This window comes from Equus caballus, chromosome 1 (assembly GCF_041296265.1).
Source record: "Equus caballus isolate H_3958 breed thoroughbred chromosome 1, TB-T2T, whole genome shotgun sequence".
In the NCBI taxonomy this organism is placed as follows: domain Eukaryota; kingdom Metazoa; phylum Chordata; class Mammalia; order Perissodactyla; family Equidae; genus Equus; species Equus caballus.
The window spans coordinates 50468726-50495144 of record NC_091684.1 but is presented as its reverse complement, the minus strand read 5'-3'; the positions used below and the strand labels follow the sequence as shown (position 1 = coordinate 50495144).

The following is a 26419-nucleotide window of genomic DNA, read 5'->3' as shown; positions in this document are numbered from 1 at the left end:
AACTGTTGTAAAGTAGCGAGCTCGTCAGCATGTTCAGTTCCATTACATTGAGCATCCGTGTAGTCTGACATCTGGCCTGATGCAGGTGAAATCAAGTGAGCCGTGTGAAAAGAGCAGTGTTCATGTAGGTGATTAGGACACATTTAAGTGTACAGTGTTAGCATTAGTCTCTCTGTAAAATCTGAGTACTGCTAAAAGCAATTTTCCAGTATCGTCTCTTTCTTGATGATTATTTTAATTAAGAAATTGTAAATCGTAGGTCCACAGAGTCCATGTGAACGGACAGATATCAGGATGGCAATAGTAGCCGATCACCTGGGACTTAGTTGGACAGGTAAGTGTGTACACTCCTGAGTGAAACAAATACACTTTCTTAATTTCTCTGTCTTACTCCCAGGCGGTTCATCACCAGAGAAACAGAAAGGTTTTTTTACTCATTATTTGTTTCTATTACCCATAATTCTATCTACCTAGAGATAATTACTGATAAAACCTTGGATACTGTGTTTTTCAAAGCTTTTTTGATGCGTATACACTAAATAATAGGAATTTAAATATTAATTTCACCTTAAATTGAAACATTTTCTTCACAATGCCATTTCTAATAACATAGGATTTTTACCTAATAGCAAATTTGTTTTGTGGCATAAAGGAAAACATGGCTAAGGCCTATGATTTTTAAATAATCCACTATTTTAAATATGGTTTATGCCCTTAGAACACCTCTCTTAGGCAACAGTTCAATTAATCCATGCCTAAGTTTCACACATTTTGATCATTCATGAGTCATTGTCACAATTTTTGATATACACATATTATCTGTATATTTATTTACCTGATACTTTTCTTTAAGTGGAGTCACTTTTATGCTTAAAGATTTATTTAAAAGGAAATCTTTATCACTTTGATAATAGAAAACAAGGATCATTTTCACTATCTAACAAGGTAGATCATTTCACTAACTATATAACAAGATATATCATAACAACATCATTTTCACTATGTAACAGGAAAACAAAGGGTGACAGTAAGTTTAAATTTTGAATTAAAATTTTTAAAAATAGGATACACATAAATAAATCTATTCAATTTACGAAAGTAGTTGAGTTCTGTGAAATGAATCAAACTTTATGATCAGTGTGTAGAAAAGGAATATTTGGCTTGATTTAGCTTCATTAAAGATGAAGATAAGGTTCTGTGTCAATTAGACAATTCTGCTTTGTGGTTTTGATGTTAACTTGGCCCCTGAAATCCTACCTTCCATGAATCAGAGAAATTTTCTTTTATAGGTTGAATGTATTTTATCTAATGCACAGCCAAAAAACATAATAGTTAAAAAAAATAAATGTTAATTATTGTCACATTGAAAGTCATCTTGCATACCATCAGTGACATACCTTCTGTACTCAGAGAAACAATGATCTATGCTATTAAAAGGGAGAATATGAAAGTAGATAATGGCCAACAGGTCATCTGCATTTTCTTCCTCTGAATGCCCTAAGTCTCCCCCACATGTTCAACCCTCTCTCTCCTTCCACCCAGTACCTGCTCTCAGGCATACTGCTGATGACCAGAAGCCTAGTGGAACTCTGAAAAGACAGGTGGTCTGAGTAATCCTTTGCAGGTTGTTGAGAGTTAATAGCAATTCCTTATGTATAAATATTTGCTAACATAAAATTAATAGTAATATTTTAACATTGGACCTGGTAATCTGAAAATATACTGGAGCAAATATTGATTTTGTGGTATTACATGCCCATAAGTATTAGATTATTTTCCTGAAGCAAATCCAGTCCTTACTTTATCAGAGTAAATTTTTGAAGAAGATGTGACATAAGAATAGCCAGACAGGGGCCGGCCCAGTGGCGCAGCGGTTAAGTTTGCGTGCTCCACTTTGGCAGCCCAGAGTTCGCTGTTTCGGATCCTGGGTGCAGATTTATGCACTGCCTATCGGGCCATGCTGTGGCGGGCATCCCATATATAAAGTAGAGGAAGACGGGCACTGATGTTAGCTCAGGGCCAATCTTCCTCAGCAAAAAGAGGAGGACTGGCAGTAGATGTTAGCTCAGGGCTAATCTTCCTAAAAAGAAAAAAAAGAATAGCAAGACAAAGTCATAAAACTAAAATTATTAGTGACAGTGTATCTTTGCTCCCCACTGAGTCTCCAGACAAAGGATAGAGTTTGGTTATGACGGTTTGTTGGGCAGTAAGGAGTAGTCTCTTAAAACACAAAGAGATAAAGAACTCTAAAAAATTAAAAAATGAACTTTTCTAATTTGTATTACAAATGCTCAGTGAAGATTATTAGGAAAATTAGCATGTAGAACAAAATTTAAATCTGACCCTCAGAACCACTGTTAACATCTTCATGTGCTTTGGTTATTTGATATAAAGCTTTTAAAATGTTATATACGCAATGTAATTTTCTGCTTTTTTATTTGTAATTACATAGTTTATACAAAATTTACCATTCTCTGATGTTGGTTTTAATGGATCAATCACATCTAATAGACATCCTCTACAGTGGTGACAGTGCACTAGTGAGTCAGGAATCCAATCCATGCTTTGTGTTTGTTTTTAAATGGAATAGAATGGAAAAGAAAATGTCTGTGTATTACATGTATTAAGGCTAAATTTTGCTCCGTGAAGATCTGGGTTCATTTATATAAACACCATGATCTACAATGTATTTCTAACTGTAGGCCTGATCAAAGCAGTTTGCAAGCCAGTGCATTACATTAATTAACTGCTTTCCTTTTGTTCAACACATGGAGTCTTTTCAATTTTTCAGCAGTACAAGCCTACAGTGAACATTCATGTTTGTAAATCATTGTGTACAACCCTGTGTATCCTCACGATAGATTTCCACAAGTGAAATCACTTGGTCAAAGGATATGGACTTTTTTGAGCTTGCTGGAAATATTTCTTAAGCTGGAGAGAATCTTGACCAATTGCTTTTCCATGGGAAAATTTTTTCCTATTTCTTACTTTTTATAATCATTTACAGTAATACACACCTGATAAATATTTTTAATTGTACAAAAAATATACAGTGAAAACTAAGTCTCCTTCTCATCTTTGACTCCTAAGTTTCCCTATCCACAGGCAGCCACTAATAGTCACATTATATGTGTCTTTCTAAAGACACTCTCTGCATTTACAGGATCGAGTGTATAGGTATACACATTTAGCAGGACAGAAACCTATCTCCCTTTTATTTTTCACACAGGTGGCAGCATATGAGAGACAATGATCTAGCCTGGAGTCATCATTTAACCTCCTAAGTGGAGTTCATGAAACTTGGAGGCATATAGAGTAGAATATTATGTGCATAAATGATGTACTTCGTGAAGATTGCTTAGGGAAAATCCTACCAGCATCTCTTGTGCCATATTTATGAATTGTATATCCCTACTATCTTGTATGAAGTTTGCTCAACTGCAGAGAATAATTTGGCTGCATTAAAAGAATCCAGCAACATCCTCTTTGTACAGATCAAGAATCTTTATGAAATAATCTCTAAAGGGAATCTGATTGTAACTAAGTAATAACCTCAGGAGAATTATATCACAGCCTGTGTATGATCACCACATTCCTGTGAAATCAAGAGATCAAGTGTATAAAGATTAATGCCCACGGCTGTACTTGGGTTTTACTATAAAATTCCTTTCCTTTTTATTTTTTGTGGCAGTTCAGCATTACTTTTATGAAATATATGTGATAAAAGTAAAATATGAAATCTTAGTAACTCTTTTTCTTTTCTACAGAACTGGCAAGGGAACTGAATTTTTCAGTGGATGAAATCAATCAAATACGTGTGGAAAATCCAAATTCTTTAATTTCTCAAAGCTTCATGTTATTAAAAAAATGGGTTACCAGAGACGGAAAAAATGCTACAAGTATGCTGAAATTATATTACTTTAACTTTCAAAACTGCATATATCCAATATTTTAAATAAGCCTACTGTTAACAAAATCAGAGTGATCATAAAGTAATAGCAAGTCTTTTGAAATTATACTTGTTTAATTTATGCTAACATCCTAAACTGTCTTTAGGAACTAGCTTTTTAGAAGGCAAGTAGTAGAGAATTTTTTTCATTTTTATCGGTAGTTCTCTCTGTGACCATCAAAAATAAAAATACAGTTTTAGCTGTTAAATCATGGGGGTGGTAGTCAGAAAGACTGTGACGTTACTGCTATAGCCCGAGATGGATGTGCAGGTAGGTAGAGAGAGAAGGACAAAATCAAATTCTAGGATCAAATCGTTTTATTCAGCTTGGTCTGTAGTGGCAGAGAATTCCCTAATATTGTTGGGTTTTGTTTAGTTTTCTTGGGGTGGTGGGAGGGGAGTGGTGCTATACGGTGACAAGTGCCAACCCATGACAATGTGGACTAAGTTATTGTGGGTTTGCCTGTGTCAGCCTGACCTTAGTAAGTCATTAAAATGCTAAGCATCAAATATGAGGGTGACCCAGTTTGACAGTCTAAAAGGAGAGGAACATTTTAAAATTTTATTAGATCCTCTTATAACTAAAAAGAGTCTAGCTATTTTGAAGCCCATCTGGTCTGCCTTTTACGGTGGAGTGAATGTTGCTGTCATCACACACAGCTTCACAAAGTGATTCTTAAGCCCGTAACCGGTCGTCCCTGAAGCAGCGAGCTTTCTGAGCCCTCTGGAGAGGGATATTGCAGATTTGGAGGAGTGAAAATGACAAGAGGGGCAAGAAAGCCATGCCTTTGTGTGGATATTGTGATGACTGGAAGAAAATAATTTAATTGGAGTTTCAACCTTTTTTTCTCCTTTTTCAGCTGATGCCTTAACTTCGGTCTTGACAAAAATTAATCGAATAGATATAGTGACTCTGCTAGAAGGACCAATATTTGATTATGGAAATATTTCAGGCACCAGAAGTTTTGCAGATGAGAACAATGTTTTCCATGACCCTGTTGATGGTAATTGAATTTAGTGTTCATATTTATTTAATCATTTGATAAAATTCAAAAGTGCAGTAGAACAAAGCAGTCACTTAAAACCAACTGACTTGTGATTTGCTTGACTTAATTTCTCATTTTCACAACATTTTCTCTGCCAGAGTCTGCAAATAAACACTCTGATAGAACAACCTTTATAAACTCTAGACAAACTTATATAAAATAGTTATGAAAAATGAGGTACAAAAGCATGAGTTAACTAAAAGAGTTGGTATTTCAAATATTTAATATGACCAAATAGAAGAAAACTTAATATCTAGAGATGCATTGCTTTTGTCATTTTCATATTAACCTAAAAAACTAGTGAACTTTATTCATATATGAGTAAAACCAAAGTGTAAGCTCTTTTTGCCAATAGCAAGTATTAGGTCAAGTTTAAGCATATAGTATACAAATTGTTAAGTAAAATGGTGAATTACTCTTTGGGGATCAACTATTAAAGTGTGTACTGAAAAAGTCTAATGTATACTCAAAAAGTGTATTAGTTATTTAGCATTATTTTAAGTTCATATGCTACTATTGTTTAGAAAAACCCTACTTTGTCTATCGTATATAAAAGGCAACATAATCTAATTCAATGAGCATAGATGTCACTAATAACATAATAATTCCTCTTTCACATTAGTTTAATTTATATAATGTCATCTTCATTATGTAAATTGGGGCTTTTTCATCAAAGTATTAAGAAAAGTATAACAAATATCTTACTATGTTTTTCAAGATGCTCGTCTTCCTTCACAAATGGAAATTTATTCCTATAATGAATTTTGAGCAAAAAATGTCGATGATGGTATGAAGGCAGGAAGAGGAGCTAGGGATATTTTTCTACTATTTCAAGTTTTGAAAAATATGGCAATTTTTTCCATTGTTAAACTGGCAAAGTTAGACTAACAAGAATCAATAACTCCTAATTGTGCATATGTTATATGACAAAAGATCTCAAATTCTTAAACAGTTTCTGCTTACTAAAGTTAAAATCAACAGAAAATTTAAAGCATACCTTGTTATCCACATAACATATATATGATGGGTAATAATGTCAAAAGTGTTTTCTTTTTAAGTTTATAAATACCATAGAACCTTGGAAAAAAGCTCTCTTCAAGGCCTGGCTTATATGTGAGACCATATATTGGTAACCAAACTCTTTTTGCACTAGATAAAGATAGACTAGTGTTAATATCATATTATGTATTATTGCCAAGTTATACTTTATAGAATCTTTTAATATTTTTTATTGGGAAAAATTTTTTAAGAAAAGTAGCTCTAATAAACAAGATCACTAGAAAAAATGGAAGTATTCAATGGAATTGAAAACTTCATTTAATTTTAACATTTACAAATCAAAATATCATTAATAAATTCACAAGAGTTTTTTGTTACTACATCTTAATATTTTATATTCCTCATTTTAAAAATTCTGAGGCAAATTTAGGGATGTGTGTATGAAGTAAAGTTCACTTGTGCAGATTACGAACCTCAGCTAATCTTAGCCAAGTTTTCAGCAAGATTCTGGTTTAGAGGTGACCATAACAGAAAAATGTTCACTTACCTATAGCAATTTGAATTTACAACAATACCGAAGTTGATATTTACCTTGGACTGATAGAAAAATTAGGCTTTAGCTTTATAGACCAATAATTCAGAAAATGTGCTTAGTTGCCTTTCTTTTCCTGTCTCTCCTCTTCGTTGAACTTTTGTGAAACTTCCTTTCCTCACCATGACCAGACCTTTGTTGACTTTTCTCTCTGCTGATGAAGAAAAATACTCCCTTAGTCCATGCAGCAAAGTTTCAAACAAGAGAATTGCTCCTTCCTTCCCCTTTGTGTAGGCTGGTTAATAAACCTCCATGTTTCATAGCATTGTCGTGAATATTCAGAGAGCTCTTTGCAAACGGTTTTCTTCCTGTCTCTGTTGTGTATCATTTCTTTTTTCTCTTTATTTGATTCGTGGTTCTGAGTGGACCCCTATCACTAAGTTTACTAAGACCTCCATATACACCACAACCCTTTCATCTCTGTCACATTATGACACCTGAAAACTTTACATGGAGTCTTTTCTACTTTATCTGCTTTTTAAATCCTTTTCCTAACACCTTTTCAGATTTTTTTCCCCAGTGCTACTGCTCCAAAATCTAATAATAATTTCTTTCCAAAGATGAAATTCATTTTTTTGCTGTAAATTTCATGTGAAATAAGTAAGAACTAGAGTTGGATAGTATTGCTTATATGTACAGTTCTTAAAATAAGTTATGTTATTAATTATAAAAATTGGTTTCTTGTGGCTTGCTCTATTCAGTCCACCACAGTATGGATTTTGCATGCTAAAAGTAGAAAGATAATAAATTTGGCCATGGAGTAAATGTATCTTACATAATGACAACTAACTTTATATCAGATTAAATTAGTCTGTGTATTTAAGTTACTGTATTAAAATTACCAAAATTGATGGAAACAATCTATATCTTAATTAGTATTCTATTTTATTATAGTTTGCACTAGTCTTTTATTTCATTGTATTACATTTAATTGAACTAAACCAATAAATTTATCATTATTCTGTAATTCATCATTACATTTTCATACCTGATATAATTTGTCATTCCATGTGTTTTTGTTTGATGTACTCTAATTCATTCCAGTCAGTCCAAATGTACTGTCTTCCATAGGTTATCCTTCCCTTCAAGTGGAACTGGAAACTCCCACAGGGTTGCACTACACACCACCCACCCCTTTCCAGCAAGATGATTATTTTAGTGATATCTCTAGTATAGAATCTCCCCTAAGAACCCCCAGTAGACTGAGTGATGGGCTAGTGCCTTCCCAGGGAAACATAGAACATTCAGCAGATGGACCTCCAGTTGTAACTGCAGAAGACACTTCCTTAGAAGACAGCAAACTTGAAGACTCAATGCCTTTAACAGAAATGCCTGAAGCAGTGGATGTAGATGAGAGCCAGTTGGAGAATGTATATCTGAGTGAGTATCCTCAATACCTCGGAAGTATGGCTGGGGTCCCAAAAGATGTTAAACCAGCAGAATCATTGAAACAGACTAGAAAAGTAGGAGTAAGCTCTGAGCAGCAAGAGAAAGGAAAATCTGGTCCTGATGAGGAGATGACGGAGGAAAAACTCAAATCTCTGTTTGAGGACATTCAACTTGAAGAAGGAGTAGAGTCTGAGGAGATGACAGAAGAAAAAGTACAGGCTATTCTTAAACATGTTCAGCAAGCAGAACTGGAAATGTCTTCAATTACAGGTTGGCAGAACGAGACATCAAGTGGAAACGTAGAGTCCCCGGCTCAAGCTCGAAGAATAATTGGTGGGTTACTAGATCGAATGGATGACAGGTATGGCTCTGCTTCAGAAAAAGGAAAGTGAAACACAAGTTACATGTGTTTACATGTAAATAGTTTGTTTTAAATATATGCTTCTTAGCAATTACTCTTTTTCTAAATTACAATTCTAGTTTTGGGATAATACCTGCTTTAAAGGTTGGTTCATTCTACTAATCTGGAGAGGGAAAGTTACCCTAAACTCAAATATAATTCTTAGAACTATTGATAGCCTGAAGTAAAATGCAAAAAGTTTTACATACCAGCCAAAGATTTATACGTTCATTTATATGTTCTCTTTACTTTAGAAAACTACTCTTTTTTTTTTTTTTAAAAGATTGGTATCTGAGCTAACAACTGTTGCCAATCTCTTTTTTTTTTTTCTTCTTCTTCTTCTTCTTCTTCTCCCCAAATCCCACCAGTACATAGTTGTATATTTTAGTTGTGGGTCCTTCTAGTTGTGGCATATGGGACACTGCCTCAGCATGGCCTAATGAGTGGTGCCATGTCCATGCCCAGGATCCGAACTGGCGAAACCCTGGGCCACCGAAGCAGAGCACGTGAACTTAACCACTTGGCCACAAGGTCGGCCCCCTTTTTGTTTTTTTTTTAAAGATTGGCACCTGAGCTAACATCTGTTGCCAATCTTTTTTTTTCTCTTCTACCCAAAGCCCCCCGGTACACAGTTATATATTCTAGTTGTGAGTGCATCTGGTTGTGCTATGTGGGGAATCTGAACTAGCGAAACCCTGGGCCACTGAAGCAGAGCGTGCAAACTTAACTACCTGGCCATGGGGCCAGCCCCTACTCTTTTCCAGTTGATTAGAAAACCCCTGTGGCCTAGTGGTTAAGTTCAGTACACTCCACTTCAGTAGCCAGGTTCAGTTCCTGGGTGTGGACCTATACCACTCATTGGCAGCCATGCTGTGGCAGTGACCCACATACAAAAAAGAGGAAGATTGGCACAGATGTTAGCTCAGGGCAAATCTTCCTCAAGCAAAAAGAGGAAGATTAGCAACAGAGGCTAGCTCAGGACAAACCTTCCTCAGCCAAAACAGAACAAAACCAAAAAAACTGAGGTTATTTCATAACCATATTTAATATTTTCATATTGCTGATAAGCTTCTTGCTCGATAAAAATTCCCAAAGAGGAGTTTACAAAACTCCTTTTGAAGAATGGTAGCATTAAAGTATTCTATGTTCAACCTACCAAAGAGAATTGCAAAGACAACAAGTAGCACTAATTTTGATGTCTATGTTCAGATATAGTCACAATTTTTGTTGCACAGCAGGAAATATGTTATAGGATTTTCACAGTATGCTGGGACTATTTATTCTTACACATACAGAATAGGGTGCTATTGATTTTTTTTTATAAATATGTTTAGATAATCAGAATTTGATTTATAAGAATACATACATACACACTTACATATGTATACATAGTATATATATTATACATGTAAAATATTATTCTAGTTACTGCCTTCAGAAGTCTACAGGTAATAAGCCAAGACACTAAAAACAATACACAAGCTACAAAATAAAATAGAAGCCTATCCTGAAACTAGTAAAAATTAGAAATAAGTTTAAAAGAAAGTGTTGGAAGAGAAGGATTTTTAATAGTTGAAAGGAACACAGTTCTCAGAGGAAGCAGAAACAACAGGTGAGCACCAACCCCCTGTTCACCAGTGAGAGTCAGCAGAGGTCAGGACTGGAGAAAGATAAGAACCAAGTAAGGGGATTACGGTTGGAAAAGCATGACTGCAGGATTCACAACTGGAAACATATACAAAGACTGGACTTTGGAGTTCTTGGGGATGCCAGAGCTCTCATCACGGGAATTCATTTTGTTCTTTGTCAGCAGTTTTTTCACTGGCAATATAAAAGCATTTTGAGATAGCCTCCTCTTTTAGATTGGTGGGTCTAGAACTCTGGGTATGTCCATGAACCTCTCAGGATTACTTTTGAAGATGGAGAATCCAAGTAGCTGTATAAGTGCAGTTAAACAAAACACAGTGACAGCATAGCTCTCCAAGTTGGGAGTTGGAGTGCTGGGGATGCCTGGAGCCTGTATCACCTCCTCACCCCCATATCCACATCCATGAGCGCTCCTCAGAGTTTGAAATCCAGTGACCAGATTTTTCATGCCTTTCTACTTTACGCCTTCAAAACTAGTTAAACACATGGTTGTTAAAAATTTAGAGCTTGTGAAGCCCATTTTCAGCCATATGTTACCATTGTAAATTTCCGCATTTTATCTTCTGCAGCCCTGACCAGTGTAGAGATTCCATTACCTCATATCTCAAAGGAGAATCTGGAAAATTTGAAGCAAATGGAAGCCATGTGGAGCTCACTCCAGAAGCAAAGACAAAATCTTACTTTCCAGAATCTCAAAATGATGTAGGGAAACAGAGTGCTAAGGAAACTCTGAAACCCAAAATACACGGATCTGGTCGTGTTGAGGAGCCAGCATCATCACTAGCAGCATATCAGAAATCTCTAGAAGAAACCAGCAAGTTTGTAATAGAAGAGCCTAAACCCTGTGTGCCTGTCAGTGTGAAAAAGATGAGTAGGACTTCTCCCGCAGACGGCAAGCCAAGGCTTAACCTACATGAAGAAGAGGGCTCCAGCGGGTCTGAGCAAAAGGTACGTCATCTGATTATCCAGTATGCTGTCATTTAAACTGAAAGTACTGATGCTTTGCTTCTTTTGATTAATATTGCAGCACGGGTCCAGGGTTCTTGACTATTTCCAAATTATAAATGCATAATCAAAAACTGTAACGCTAATGTTGAGGGTAAAGAAAGTATGAGTAAAACATGCTGTCTGACCTTCATTCATTGGGTAGGAAAAAGGAATAAGCATCTCTTTAGCCATTTTTCAGGAGAGAAAAGAATTACAGAGATGTTAAGTGACTAGTTTTTAAGGTCCAGTATTAATTTTATCTGGGATTCAGGTTTCGTAACTCCCAACCCAGTCTTCTTTCTTATGGAAAGAGGATAATTATTCTGACCCTTTCTGGTTCTTTTGCATAATTTAAAGAGTTTATAGCATGTGACTCTTATGAGGGTTCTACTCTATAAGGTCTCTTGCCTGAAAGTGTGTCTTAGAAAGTGAAGAAACACAGTTCCCAAGCCTAAAATGAGGTGGGTATACACAAGTGTTTTTTGACAGCATTGAGAAAGGTCAATTTTAATAATTTTTATATCTAAGTTGATAATTATCTTGATATTTGTTTTTAATAATTTTAAAGCCTTACTGTCATGGAATTATTTGCTTCCTCTTTGTACTTATATCTTTTTTTGGTATCAGCTAATAGATTTTTTTAATTCTCTGAGGTTTACCATTTTTAGATATAAAAAAAATTTTTAACTGAAATTATGACTTATAGATTGATATAAGAAAATAAAAATCAATTCTGTTTCCTACATTTTGACTGCTTTTTGCTCTGCCAATTTTTGTGTCTTTTCATGAACTATGCAATAGACATAGATTGAGAGTTATACATCTTTGGAATAGTGGCACTTGCAGTTTTCCCTAAAACATCTAGTTTACTTAAGATACCGCAGTGTTTTTAGTAGAAAAAACAAGTCTGTTGTAAAATAATGAGTCTGTGATTCATTTGAGGTTTAGGAAAACTTACAGTAAACTCCCAATCACTCAGGAGCTAGTTGTCAGCTTATCAACTAATCATATCCTTTCCTTCTCCTTTTGCAGGCTTGTCTTTTGACCATTTCCCTGCTTGTTAGGAGGGCAAGTGAGAGGAAGTAAAATTCTGGGGCCTTTCTTTCACTTCCTTCCTGACAAATGTGGTTTCAAATATTGATTTCTGTCTTTTAGTTAACTCTTAGTATATTTAAGCAGTATAACTTCGGATGGAACATTCCATTTTAAAAAGAGCCCATGAAATATAAGGAGAAGCAATAACATAGTGATGTTTTAACTATGAAAATTTATTCTGAAGAAGCCTATTAAAAATCAATAGAGAAGTTCTGAAGTCAAATTATAATATAAACATAAGTAAGCACTCTGTTTGTGTGCATGGGCATACATTTTGGCCATTGGGGAACCAGGGAGAGGGCATAAAGAGGGTTTGAAAATGAAAGTCTTAACCCTGAATAGACAATCAGTTGAGTTCATCAGTAATGGAAAATAATTACGATTAGAAAATGTTTTTGAGATGTCCTATAAATGAGTTTGTGCCTTTTGTATTTGTCACTGGTCTTATTCCAATGCATAAAGGCATAATGAATGAAAATTCATAATAGAGTTAAAGCATCTGGGAGATATGAGCCTGACCTCACAAGAAAGCCAAAGATGGTCAGGATGTTTCTTTTGCGGCCATAGTACAATAGCAACCAACTAGGTCGTCTGATATACGATCTCAGAAAACAGCCCCCTTTTTGTCCCCTAAAAAATCAGGTCAAAAGTCCGGGTGCGGCTCTTACACGGATGACTGCCTGCTGCTACAAGGTAAAGTTCTGCTATTTTCCACCTCTTTCCATGCAGCAAGCCATGACAAGGAGTACTGAGAAAATTCCATTTGGTCTCCTAGTTACCCTCTTTGCCATTTCCTAGAGAATTCTCTATAAGAAACCCTGAACAAGATTCTACCACCATGTTCTCTCTACCCTTCACCTTAAGATTAGTAGAGACTCCAGGGAGAAAATGGAAACTGAAACACTGGTCAAATGGCCACTTTTTCTTTCTGTAAGGGGCTGGTCTCAGATGATTCTTGATAGGATTATGATGTAACTGACATCTAGGTTTGCTGTTAGTGTTAGCATTAACATATGTTCTGCTGCTTTTAAATTTACCCAGGTGAAAACTTTGCCCCAGTTTAAGAGTCCATGTATGGATAATTCAGATGAATTTTCCGTTCTGCCTCATCTAATCTATTAATCCCTGAGTGCTGATCAGTAGTTCTTTTCTTTCACAATATGAGCTCCTCTTACCTTTTTCTGCCTTTTTGAGCCATTGCAGGACTTCCTTTCACAATACTTAGATCATTCTAAGCGTCTTGATTTACAATCCTTTTCTAAAAAAAATTTAAAAGTAATAGGGAATTTAGCAGCCAAAATCTTTGCAAAGGGTAAGAAACTTGGAAACTATTTCCTTTTGACACCATATTATTCAGTAGGGTATTTTGTTCAGATGAAATTTCCTACAAAGTTAAGGGTGATGTTACTACAACATTTAAAAATATTTGTTACATTTACCTTTGGTGAAAAATCGCCTACTTTGTTTGACTAACATTTCATAAATCATCTTAGCTAACACACCTCCCATAACAATTTTACTTGTTTTTTTCCTATTTTTACCAATACTGCCATTGATTTTTCCAATAGATAGTAACTACAAGTTATGTCTCTGAGACTAGCAAATTTGGGATAATTAGTAAACTTGGAAAATAAAATACCAGAACTCTTTTCAGAATCCCACCATAAAATTTAGAAATGAAATCATTCAGTAAATACTCTTCACTATATTTAAGCAAAAGCTAAAGATATGTTTCCCTTAGAGTTATAAATTGTTTGCCACTTGGTAGTTTTTCCTTATTCCTCTCCTTATTGCTTAAAAATTAATATTTTGTGCAATTACTGTATTTTTGTCTGTACCATATTCTTGTCTGTGAAATTTTTTTTAATTCTAATTTTATAACAGTTCTTTAAAATAAAGCCTCAAACTTTAACATATTTTACATTATTCTTTCATTCATTTGAACAAACAGTACCAATTATGTGTTAGGTACCAACTATGCTGATAAAAATCTTCTGATATAAATATATATGGCAAATTATGCAGATAAAAATTCTTTACTTTTTATAAAGTTTAAGATAGCTTTTGATAAAATTGTCAAATATGACCAAAATTTCATACAAATCAGAAATACTATGCCTCTTTCTGTAGATCAAGTGAAACATGGCCTGAACTATAAGGTTATACATTTAAGTCAAATATATATACATTTAAAACTAGTTTAAAAATGAATATTAATGTTTCTTCAAACTAATAATTAATAGCATGTAGTTTCACATGCCACAAAGCCTCCATAATTATTTTTAATAATTTATAATTTACTAACTGTGATCTTTACCTGCATATGGTTACTTTATATATGATTACTATATATACACATATATACATACAAAGATTAATTTCATTTAGAATCCTGTTCAAAATTTTCTTCCACTTAAATTTAAGATTTTCACAAATATACATCATGATTTTCCTCAGGGGGGAAAACCAGTAAAAGTAACTCTTTCTTGATTTCCCTTCTCAGAATGTCTTTTGTTTTAAATGTGATGGTAAAATTATACTAAAAATGCATTTATCAGGACTTGAAAGACAGTGAGAGTGATTCAAACTCAGAAGAAGAACGGAGAGTCACTACTCGAGTTATTCGCCGGCGTTTGATTATAAAGGTATCCTATAGCCGGATCATTATAGGGAATTGCTGTATTATTAGAAAGTCCTTTCTTGTAGTTTTGAAAATTCAGCATGCTTGATAACTAAGCAGCTCTGTATATGTTTCTTTGCACATTTGAAAGCTTATAAAAACCACCACCAAAAGGAAGAAGTCATGTTGCATGGTAGTGAGCATTCTGTCTAGGCCTGTGTTTGACATGTGGCACTTGTAATTTTATCTGAGAATTCTTGGCATTTGTATCCAGCTTTCCCTGGAGAAGTCTTATATGTTGAACAAAGAGTCTATCTTGGTGAGGGAATAGTTCATATCAAATGAAACGTTCAGTTGAAACCTCAGAGGCCGTAATGAGGTGTGAGGTAAGATAAAGGAGAAAGAGAATGAAGGAAATAAAAGGCTCCCTCCTCAGTCTCAAATTCCTACTAGCTTAACAGTTTTTAAGTGAAAACTGGTTCTTCATTATCAATCAGTGACTGAGAATTTGGAGTTATAGCCTGGTTTGGATGTATGTGACATAATGCAAATCAGGCAAAAACTTCTGAAATAGATTTTTAACTTGACTAACATACAAAAAAATCAGGCTGTATTTTTAAGTATAGGAAGCAGTTTTTACTGGAAGTGAAAAATATAATTCCACCCTGTTACAGCACAGTTGAACACTATAAATAAAACTCGATTTCCCCCACAAAGGCCTTTTGAAACACTGACCTTACACACGGTAAGGTCCAGCAGACTGCTTCTCGCAGTCCGCTGCTTGTCTTCATTACCCTGTCTTTAGAGAATCTTTCTTGATGCTAGAATAATTGAGTGCAGAAAACTAGGAAGCCATTTTCAATACGCAGGGCTTTGAATGTGCTCCAAATAACTTGAGGCTCCTTGGTTGGCAGCTCTGGAGAGAAGGAAAGGAAGGGAAATATCTATTGAAAACCATTTATCAAACTTATCATCCGTTTCCAAAGTGTCAGGAGACCCAACAGAGAGCAGAGAAGTATCCAAAACTTCTTAATCCTGCTGCCTGTACTTTGCATGTAGCTCAGAGGAAAGAAGAGAAGAAAATCTGCCAAATCTGCTCTAGTAAAGTTTTTCTAATACTCTGGGAACATTAGAGAAGAAAATAAGTGCTTGCCTAAATCTTAAATTATCCCCACATCAACTCTGAGCTCAATAGGCAGCTGTCAAAAAAAAGCATGAATTGCTTCTTTGAAAATTCTCTGTGGGCAAGCCAAATTACTTACTGGTGTCTAGCATATTTGCCAGTACTCAAGCTGCTATCTACAAAATCCTCATATTCAGTCACCTCCCACATGTTCCTGGGATTAGGGGCAAGAATACATAATTTGGTTTTTCTGAAGGTGTTAAAGCCATACTCTTTGCCCAGGCTTTGCTATTCCCATAATCAATGTCTTTAAGAAATGATTTTAAAGTGACACATCTAGAAAAAGCACACTACCGTACTGTCTTGTAACTTGATTTTTATGCTAAACATATGACATACTCATGTTGCATCCAAATCTGCCTCCATTCCTTCATAGTATCTGCCCATTAGAGAAGGTGACTCTCCTCTACACAGGACAGAAGAAAATAAACATAATTCTGCAAAAAAAAGTGGGAGGCATACAGTAAAGAAGTTTTACTCTGGAGAACACAAAACCAAAACAATAAAAACATCAATCAAAGCCCCCAAGTCAGTGAGGATTATTCCTGTTTGGTCTCCTAGAATTCTAGACATGCATTAGCAAGTTAGCTTTCAAGTAATTTTGTTAGAGTGAGCGAGTTATATATTTGAGCTTAATATATTATTAATTATACATAACATTAAGAGCTTAAGTTTAAACGACCAAAATACACTAGGCTTCATAAAACAGAGGAGTCTGTGTTCTCCCCAAGTCTCCAATTCTTGAAGTCAGGGTAATTTTAGGGAGGTTGAGTGGAATCATCAGAGAATGGGTTTTGTAACTGAGGAGGGTATTGTATAAACAATAGAATCACTCAAACAACCTTTGAGAAATGTCTTTTATATGTGACGGAGAAACCAAAAGCTAAAGAATAGCTATAATTATCATTGGAAGCTATGGACATAAAAAAATCCTTATAAATTACATATATAGGAATCCTTCTATTTCTGTTTTTTTTTTTTGTTCAGATTTTTGGGGCAGTTGAAAAGGATCACACTTGAGTTGCTTTTCTCTTTACTCCCTATGTTGGTATCTTTCTGATGTAACAAAGCTTGAGACTGCAGTAGTTTTCAGTAAATGTGACATGGGAACCATCTCTGTCAAAAATATAAATGAGAATGTTAGGACCTAGAGGGATCATCGAGACTACAATCACTTCTTTTCCTAGATGACAAAACCAAGATCGGAGATGAGTCAATTTATCCAAAATCACACAGCAGGGCAGTAGCCGTTCCGAGACCAGAGCCTAATCCCTAGCCCTCTAGTGAAGTGCCTTCTACCTACTTTTCCACAATACTATATTCTTTCTCTTCCAAAACAAATTAAAAATGAATAAATTTTCCTAGATTAAATTAGGCACCTGGCCATTTAGACCTTTCCAGTGGCACAGAAGTGGGCAGCACTGGCTTTCTTTCCTGGAAACTATTTAATGGGGGTGGAATGCTGGGAATTTGACCTACTTCCTGGAGGCTGTCCAACCTTGGACATATTTATACTGTTTGCCATAGTAATCCCCCTAGCACTTAGAATCTGAAGAGCTGAAAACTATTTTGGGGTTGTTCCATCCCTCCCAGAACTAGCTTTGGCTGCGAAGTGTCAACAGAAGCAGTAGGTGTGCTCAGGATTCCATTACCACAAGTCTAGGCAGATCCGTCTCCTTAGCCATTTGTGAAAGTATGATTTTTCTCTTTAATTTCATATGTGGATTCATTCATTTTTTACATTTAATATTTCCCAGTCCCTAAGGAATGACTCAAGTTAACAAACTCTCACATTTGTTTTGGGATTTTTAAATTTTATAAGCATATCCATTTATTTCTATATAATTTGATAATATCACAGTGGTTTCACACGCTTGGAAGCAGTTTAAGTAAATTAACCAGTCCTGTGAGCTTGTTTACATTATTTGCTTAGCAAATTCAGTAATTACAAAGGTAGAAACTTTAATGCACCGCCAAACAACTGTGAAGTTTGGTAAGATGCCAATAACTATTTTTATTTCTACTTCCAAACTTCTGACTTTCCAAATAAAAGTTTACATATATGTTTCCCTCAAATCAAACAATTCAAAATATATAAAATTCTATTTACCCATTCCATTTCCCAGAGGTAACCACTGTTCACAAGCTTCAGATTGTTTTTATATACAAATATCAACATGTATATGTATGTAAAATGTACGTGTACATTATGTACATGTACACACACATCCCCAGCAAGTGGGTTTGCCAGAATACAAAAATGAGTTATACTATACATATTGCTTAGTAACTTGCTAACTTATGTCACATATATATATATGATATCCATCTCATTTTTAGAAAGTTCAAGTTTTAATGTGTACATCAAAGCAAACTGAGACATTTCATATTGTTATTCTTTCATTTTATTCAAAAATTCAAGAAAACAGGAATAAAAATTTTAAAATGCAATGCTTCAGCAGGGATCCAAAGGGAAGTACAGTTAGTCTTCATTAAGGTGGCCACCAGGGGTGATACTGTGACACCATATGTGCTGTAATTTTCCTTTGAAATAGGGAAGAAAAAAGTTGGGAGGAGGGATTGCCAAAAATAATGCTATCAACAAGACCGGGGAGAAATTTTAACTTAAACGTACAAACTGTTTTCAATAAATTTAGAAACTAATTAGAAATTATTTTCTGTCATTAAAGAGAGGCCCCAAAGACCTCTCCTGGGTATTACTTGGTCTCTAATATATTTGACAGAATTAAAGATGGATGAATTTTTAAAAACTTATTTCGTGACTCCTTACTGTCTTTCCTAGCTACTCTCCACAATTTAGTGAGCTTCTACATAATCAGGCAACTGATTCTGGCCTTATTAAAAGCACTAATTGAATATATTTAATGGCCATTTAAGATTAAGAGATGTATCTTTACCTTTAATTATACATAAACACTATGAATTTTCAGCAGGAACAATAAAAATGCCTATATACCAGAGTAGATCTCAACAACCTATACGGCTTGTTATTTATAAGAAGGGCTTTGCTTTTTCCTAAGGCTATTAATACATATCAATATACTTCTGTGTATTCGCTAAGCTTATAAATATACCTACTTCATATTCCTTTCAGAGACTGTCCAAACAATTTAAAGATTAACTGGCATCTTTCCCCACAAAAGGGTCCATTCATAACCTATCCAACAGGATTCAATTTTACTAGGTTTTCCTGGGATCCATGAATTGTCTAACACTCAAAGAGCTGGACATTTCCAAGAGTTAGCTCAAAAACATTTCAATTATTATTCATGTTTAAACTATAGTGAAGACTTTCATGACCTTTTATTGGCTTTTCTGCTATCTTTATGCCTTTTAAAATAAAATGAAATTTTTTTCCCAAATGTATATCAACCATATAAATAACACTCCCATAAAAACTTGTTGCAGATTTTAATGCATTTTAGGCATCAGACTTCTTTGTTTCCCCAATTTCCTTCCCTAAGTGTGCTAACTGAAACTAATTATAAGCAAGAGTCGAGGTGAAATAAACATAAGCACCAAGAAACATCTTTTTCTATTTTCATCCCACTTGTATACCACAGTGAGTTAAAATGAGTCATACATCCTACTCGTCACAACCTATTAGCCCACAGTGTCTAAGAATACAAAGTCACTTTGTTAAAAGAAAAAAGAATGAAAACAGAATTTTGTTAGCAAAATAACGTAGTGTTACAGTCTTTACTGTGTCATTTTAAACCAGAACTGCTTTTCTAGTGGTTGTGACGTAAAGCAATCATAAACTGTTCTCACCATTGGCTGGCACTGACAAAAGTATCAGAGCTACTTCCTCTTCCATGACGTAGCACTGAAAGAGTTGGACTCCTGACACTCCCAGAAATGCACCTATCTTCTTTGTGATTTGCCATTTTTCCTAAAAAAAATCCCACAAGTGTACACTGCACTGTAACATTATCCAGGTTACCTTTTCAACAAGAAGTTTGACTGACAGGTCACTAGGTCCCTAGAATACATCTGCACTTAAGATGTTTGTTCTTGTTCCCCAAAACTGTAAGCAGCACTAACCTAAAGTTGAAGACCAGTGAGGAAGGTGATGTAATGCAAATACAGTCCTATTTTTGTTCTCTGAGTGGTTTTTCTTATTATACAATCATAGAGCTAATTAGAGAGATATTAAGGAGCCATGTAGATCTACCAAGCTGCCTATGAGGAGAAAAATATGAGCCCACCTTGGAGAGTTAAGAATTTATTCCATTTTTCAAAACTCATCAGAGGAAGATCTTCGACAGTTTCCCCTTCTAAATCAGATAGTCACAAAACAAAAGATACTATTAAATTCCTTCAGTACTGGTTTTTGAGTGTGTGTGCGTGCGTGTGTGTTTTGTCTGTGGCAGTGGAGATTAATCAGTTATCACATAAGACTTCTTCACTTGAAGATAGTATTCTGAAACTATGTTCTTCATCAAACATATTCTTATTTAAGACCTATGAAAGGTAAGATTTTCTCTGTACCCTGAATTTTTCTCATAGTGCTTCAAAAAATGTATATATTACCCTTAGTAAATGATTTTTTAAATGAAACAAAGGGTGATAAATTTAATGCCCCAACTAAGGTACTGTCTTAATTCAAATTAGACAAAATGTAATTCAAAATGTAATTCAAAAATGATTCAGCGATTTGGTAGGACTAATGAAGAAATACTGCACTCAAGGTGAGATGATCTAAGTAGAGCTTTAGTCGTTGGCTAAATTTTTTTTCAACAAATGAAACCTTGTGGTTTGTCTATCAATGTGTAACTGCATTCTGTAATTACGTGTTTTCAAATTCTTCCTTCTTGGAGTTTGTTGCTAACCATCGTTCCTGTACAGACTGGAGATCTAATGCTTTGAATGTTATTGACTGCTAAATAACCATCAGTGGAGTCAGCGTTTTCCTCTTGCACTGGAGTGGCAAGCAGAATTTATACCTTCTTTTTCTAACATTCCACAGAGCATGTGTGTGGTGTATAGAGTTGGTGTGGAGATTTGCCCATCTAGTATGTTGCTAATCTCTATGCCACATCCTTTAGGGAGAGGAAGCAAAAAACATTCCTGGTGAATCTGTCACAGAAGAACAATTTACTGATGAAGAAGGCAACCTCATCACCAGAAAAGTAATCATCCTTGGGATTTCATGCTTCTCTTGGAATTTAGATTTTCTACCATTTGTTTATCTGTAGTGTCACCTCTTGACGCAGAAAACAGAAAAATCTCTACCTTTCATTATTGCTTCCTACAGATCACTCGGAAAGTAGTAAGACGAATTGTTATCCCACAAGAGAGAAAACATGATGACGTGGTAATGGAAAGGGAATGCCAAAGAGAAGTAGAGGATAAAAGCTTTGTGAACTCTCTAGAAAACGCTGCTAACGGGCTGGCATCTGTGGTGTGGCAGCTTGAAACATTTGCTGCTTTTGACATCGTGTGCATTTGATCAGGGTCAAAGAAAAGACTTTTCTTTCTAACATTCTTTAACATTATGTATTTTTACTGTCTTCAGAGTTTTCACAGAATGTGCCAGTTCAAGTGTGCAAGAGAAAATAAATAAACCCTCCACCGCCACCAAACCCCTGGGCAGTGCCTCCACCCCCCACCTAGTGCCTTACCTTCAGCCAAAGTCCTGCCTGAGACACAGATGGAGTGCACTGGTTTCCAGGAAATGCATGGGGTTTAAACGTTAGAATGGCAAAAAGCTCAGTTCAAGGTCCTTCCATCAAAGCTATACATTTTCCCTTTCCAGTATATTTGACAAGGAAACCTGAATTCCCCCATCTTAACCTGAGAAGGGTTCTCCTCTTTGGGTTTATAACAGCCTGTTTCCAACGCGCCATTTAAAGAACCAAACTCATCACTCAGTGTAGCTCAGCAAGTGCATCTCCATCTCCCGAGACAACATCTCTGGTTATTTTTCATTTCTTCCCTTGTGTCAGATCTTTTACCCTCTTCAATTTAAAAATAGAAACTTCAATAGCCTGTGTTTACATAAGGAAAAAAATACACTGCAAATTTCTCGGAAGGACTAAATCAGAAAATTGGAAGGGATACTGTGTTTTCCATTATAAATAGGGCAAAAGCTGAGTATTTCTGCAACAACTTTGCTCTCAGAGAAGTGTGATCTGGTGCGTAGTGAAGAGAGGTCTTGTTTTATGGAAAACGGATGCCTGCCTGGTCTGGAGTAAGAGGAGGGTGTTAGCAACTCTACAAGTTAAAAAAAATTAAGAAGTCCCTCAGATCAACAGCATTTCCATGGTGTTTAGTTCGTGATTAGTGCTTTACTGAGAAATTTCAGTCTTCTTATAACAGATCACTTAAAATTCTGCTGGCTTAAAAAGGCATAATTTATAACTTACTAATACTTTTTATAATTGGGGTTTGAGTGCCTTGAGAGCTTTAGTGATGATTTCTTCTAGCTTACTGCAGGCTGCTCATTTTTTTGATTTATCACTAACCTACTGAATTATTGTGAAGTACAATTGTGTTGTATTTATTCTGATGGTGCTCTCTAGCTTGCCTTGATGACACTAAGCTGTATGGTTACGCTAAATAGATTATGTGTTTTTGGACGTGAAGTGACAAAGTGCTTTAAACTGTTTCACTTATCCTAATCCAGCCTCAAGGGACCAGAATGGGAACTGCTTTATAACTAAAACTCTTTAGCCATGAAATGTTAACGTGTACATTCCTTTTAAAGCAGGGAGAAGGTTATAAGGTGAAGACGAAGAAAGAAATCCGGCAGGTGGAAAAGAAGAGCCACTCATAACAGTAAACCGTCAGTCAAGGTGATGTGTGCTCATATCAACAACAGTAGGACTTAACTTGCTGTGAAACTTCCATTGTCACCAAATAAGTGATTCAGATCTTCCCCCTTCCTCTCTTTTTCACTGAATTCCAGCTTTGAATATCCAGTATGAAGTTGTTGGAGTATTTTTGTGTTTATGTATGCATACATATACACACTAAAACTTTAGTTCACAGTCCATAAACTTTCTCTTCACAAATTAGTTAGAATTTAAATGTAAATGACATTTGCAGAAGTAAATGTAAATAGTGACTTTTGAGTCTCCTCTAAGAGTAAAGGCTCCGTATAAAATGCAGTAGCATTATATAATCTAACAGGAAGACTAGATGGCAACAAATAATTCTTATAAATGTACTCTTGAGGTTTCTGTTGATCCATCCTTTCACCATTTTAGCAGAACAGCCTCTGAGATTATAATTTCAGTTGAAATATAGTGGTTGCCAAGTTTAAATTAAATGACTGAAATCCCTATATACTACTACATTTTATATAAATCAAAGCAAAATAAGAGGTTAATGGTTAACTTTGCAGTTAATGGTACTCCTGTTTGTTTTTTAAGTTAAATGTTTAGTGAGCTCTGTTTAAATTTGTCTGAACTTTTCTTCATAGATATTTTCCTTTAACATTGTTTTCTAAATTTTACTTTGTCCTATTGCTTTCTACATAGCTACAATTAGAAAGGCTATTTGGGGGACCGGCCTCATAGCACAGTAGTTAAGTGCGCACGTTCTGCTTAGGTGGCCCAGGGTTCGTCGGTTCGGATCCCGGGTGCAGACCTGTGCACTGCTTATCAAGCCATGCCGTGGCAAGTGTCCCACATATAAAATAGAGGAAGATGGGCATGGATGTTAGCTCAAGGCGAGTCTTCCTCAGCAAAAAAGAGGAGGATTGCTGGCAGATGTTAGCTCAGGGCTAATCTTCCTCAAAAAAATATAAATAAATAAATAAAATTTTTCAAAGAAAAAAAAAAGGAAGGCCATTGGGGTAAAAAAGCAGTTAGAGCTTTGAGAAGTTCTCCATAACTCTGTAAGGTGAAGCAGGATGATTTCTTTAGGGCTGTTCATCAACAGTTCTCTTAGCCCTGTTGGTCAAAGTAACAGAGTGAACAGAGTCCAGTTTTCACTTTCGTCCATCTGTTGTTCCCCAGTTACCAAAATTCTGGTATTTGGAGTGCTGAGGTAAGGAACTAAACAATCATCTAGTCTCATTGCCTCTAATTTTGTATGTGAGGTAATTGTGGCCCAGTAAGTTCTGAATCAGTCTCCCCTAGTGCCCCCCGCCCAAAAAAAACCTCTTATTATTTGTTTTATTCACTCAAAGATTTATTTCACTTCTCCTCTGAGGCTTTCTGCATAAGCACTGAGAAATGATTGGTAAACAACACAAGCATGGTACTTGCCCTCGCTGAGTTTACGTTTTGGAGATTGAATGGTAACCAATCATAACTAACTGATCACATCAGTATTTAATAGCATTGAGAAAACTAAGAACTGCAGAGCACTCTGGAAATGATAATATCTAATATACATACTCTCCCAAGTGTATCACTCTTCACTTAATTCTCACAGCCAACTCTCTTGGATAGGTGTCCTTATCATCCCCACTTAACAGGCCCACAATTGCCCAACATCACCTAAATAAAAAGTGGCGGGAATAGGATACAAACCCAAACAGGCTGCCTCCAGAGCCCACACACTCAACCATGTTAGCTGGAGACTTGGCCTGAGTCTGAAGTGACAGGGAGGGTTTCCTTGAGAAAGTGATGCTTGAGCTGAGTTTTAAAGGCTGAACAGGACCCAGCTGCAGGAATGGTGGGAGATGTGACAGTGTTTGGAGTAGCCTTCTAGGCACGGGGAATAGCATTCTGCAAAGGCCAGAAATGGAAGAAACAAGACAGTGGGAGCTGTGAGAGCAGGTCACTATAGCTGGCAGAAGAGTTTTGCCATTGTGTCTGGAGATAGGAAAGATCAGAATATTCATGCCTCATGAGCCGCTCTATAAGGATTCTGGTCTTTACACTAAAAGCAGTGGGTAACCACTGTAAGTTTTTAGCGAGGATGAGACATGATTCAATTTATGTTCTGCATCACTCACTCTAGCTGCAGGGCAGAGAATGAATTGGAGGTGACAATAATGGATGAGCAAAAATACCTGTTAAACTATTGCAGATGCTGGCTTAGGCAGTGAGGATGGTAAGAGGTAGGCTGAATCAAGAGACATCAACATGACTTGCTTTTATTGGATGACAAGGGTAGGGATAAGAAAATTAAGGATGACATCAGTGTAGCAGTATCTAGAATGTATTCCACCTATTATGCATGTCTTAGCACTGAAGCTGGTGAAAGACATATATATATATATATATATATATATATAGCAGATAATAAAACACTAAGCATGAGTTTGCTGCCTTGAATTAGTCTCTTCAAGCAATTCTAAGTGATAAATGAAATGAAACTAGAAGAGAATTCAGTCAGCTTTAGTATGCCCCTTGAAGTTAACAACTTGTTCAGTCAGACTCAGACTCTGGGTGGGAAAGAACCAAAAAGGTCACCCACATCAGCTGAACCATTTTTCTAGAGTAACATATACCTGATATCTATGAATAAATGACACCAAAAAATATATGACAGTGCTATGCTTCCAGGGTCCTTTAGCATGAATTAATATAGAAATGACTTGGTCACTAAATATACAAGAGGCTTTAAAATAATAAATAATGCACCCTGTAAAGAAGTTGTCAGAGCCTTGGCTCACTTGCTACACCACTCAAAGGAGAGAGAAACCTGGGTAGTAATTCATGTGAATGTGAAAATAACTTCAGCATAAAGCAAACTTAATATGTCAGATGGAAAGAACAGTGATTTGATGGCAAGCTTCATTTTCCTCTCCAGGGTGGTATTTACCTTCCATAAGTGAACTCAGGAAATGAGTCCAAGAATACTGCCTGGAATTCCAGGACATTGAATGTGTGCTCTGGAAAAATCAATTTGCAAATATATTGAGAGTTTTTATAGCCCTGCTGGCTGCGTTTTGTTTTTTTAATAACAGAACAATTAAGCAAGTGGAATGCTGCCAAAATTCACTGAGTCTTAGATGGTGACATCAAAATTTTTATTTCCCATTTTAGAAGCAGCTGAATTTTGAGCTATCTGAACCCTGCACCTGCTTTTCTTTAATATTGAGTCACAGTGATCCTATTTTTAATGTAAAGGAAAAGTCAATGGCTTTATAAAGCTTTGCACATAGTATATAGTGATTTATGGTATATAAAGTGCTTTTACATTTTTGTCTTACTTAATCCTTCAAATAAGCCTCCGTGTAGGTCAGGCCACTTTTTACAGATGAGGATACTAAGACTTGGGGAGGTCACATGACATTTCTACTGTCACACAGCTGTGATTGGTAGAATGAGGACTTGAACTCAAGATTATTGATATTCTCCTTAGTGCCCTTTCTATTACACTAAGCTGTCTTTCTACAATTATTTATGAATAATACTCATATTCTATCAAATCATTACTATATGCATGGTACTAGGTAACATTGTTACATACACGACCTCATATAATCCCACAACAATGCTGTCAAGTAAGTGCTACTATCCCTTTTTTATAAATGAGGCAGCTGAAGTTTAGAAACGTCAAATGACTCATCCAAGGTCCTACAGCTGA

The 26419-nt window shown here is 35.7% G+C and overlaps 1 protein-coding gene and 1 long non-coding RNA gene across 51 annotated transcripts in view; one reads left to right on the top strand and one right to left on the bottom strand.

Moving 5' to 3' along the window:
• The window catches only part of ANK3 (ankyrin 3), a 627813-nt gene that overhangs the window by 592706 nt on the left and 8688 nt on the right, over positions 1-26419 (top strand). For 44 of the 50 annotated variants that reach the window (XM_070225383.1, XM_070225455.1, XM_070225362.1 and 41 more), the window contains 7 exons: positions 260-334; positions 3768-3899; positions 4810-4953; positions 7658-7966; positions 8246-8336; positions 10592-10970; positions 22638-22725. In XM_070225383.1, coding sequence (XP_070081484.1) covers positions 260-334; positions 3768-3899; positions 4810-4953; positions 7658-7966; positions 8246-8336; positions 10592-10970; positions 22638-22706 — 1199 coding nt within the window. In that variant the 3' untranslated portion in view covers positions 22707-22725. Of the gene's footprint in view, positions 1-259; positions 335-3767; positions 3900-4809; positions 4954-7657; positions 7967-8245; positions 8337-10591; positions 10971-12746; positions 12798-22637; positions 22726-26419 lie in introns of all 50 variants that reach the window. The other 6 variants (XM_070225429.1, XM_070225421.1, XM_070225414.1 and 3 more) reach the window with 3 other exon arrangements.
• LOC138916068 (uncharacterized) overlaps positions 3673-26419 on the bottom strand; it is an 87997-nt gene continuing 65250 nt past the window's right edge. The window contains exons 2-4 of the long non-coding RNA XR_011422705.1: positions 15460-15640; positions 13280-13362; positions 3673-6740 (exon numbers count right to left, since the gene is read on the bottom strand). This is a non-coding gene — a long non-coding RNA (uncharacterized lncRNA). The remainder of the gene's footprint in view (positions 6741-13279; positions 13363-15459; positions 15641-26419) is intronic.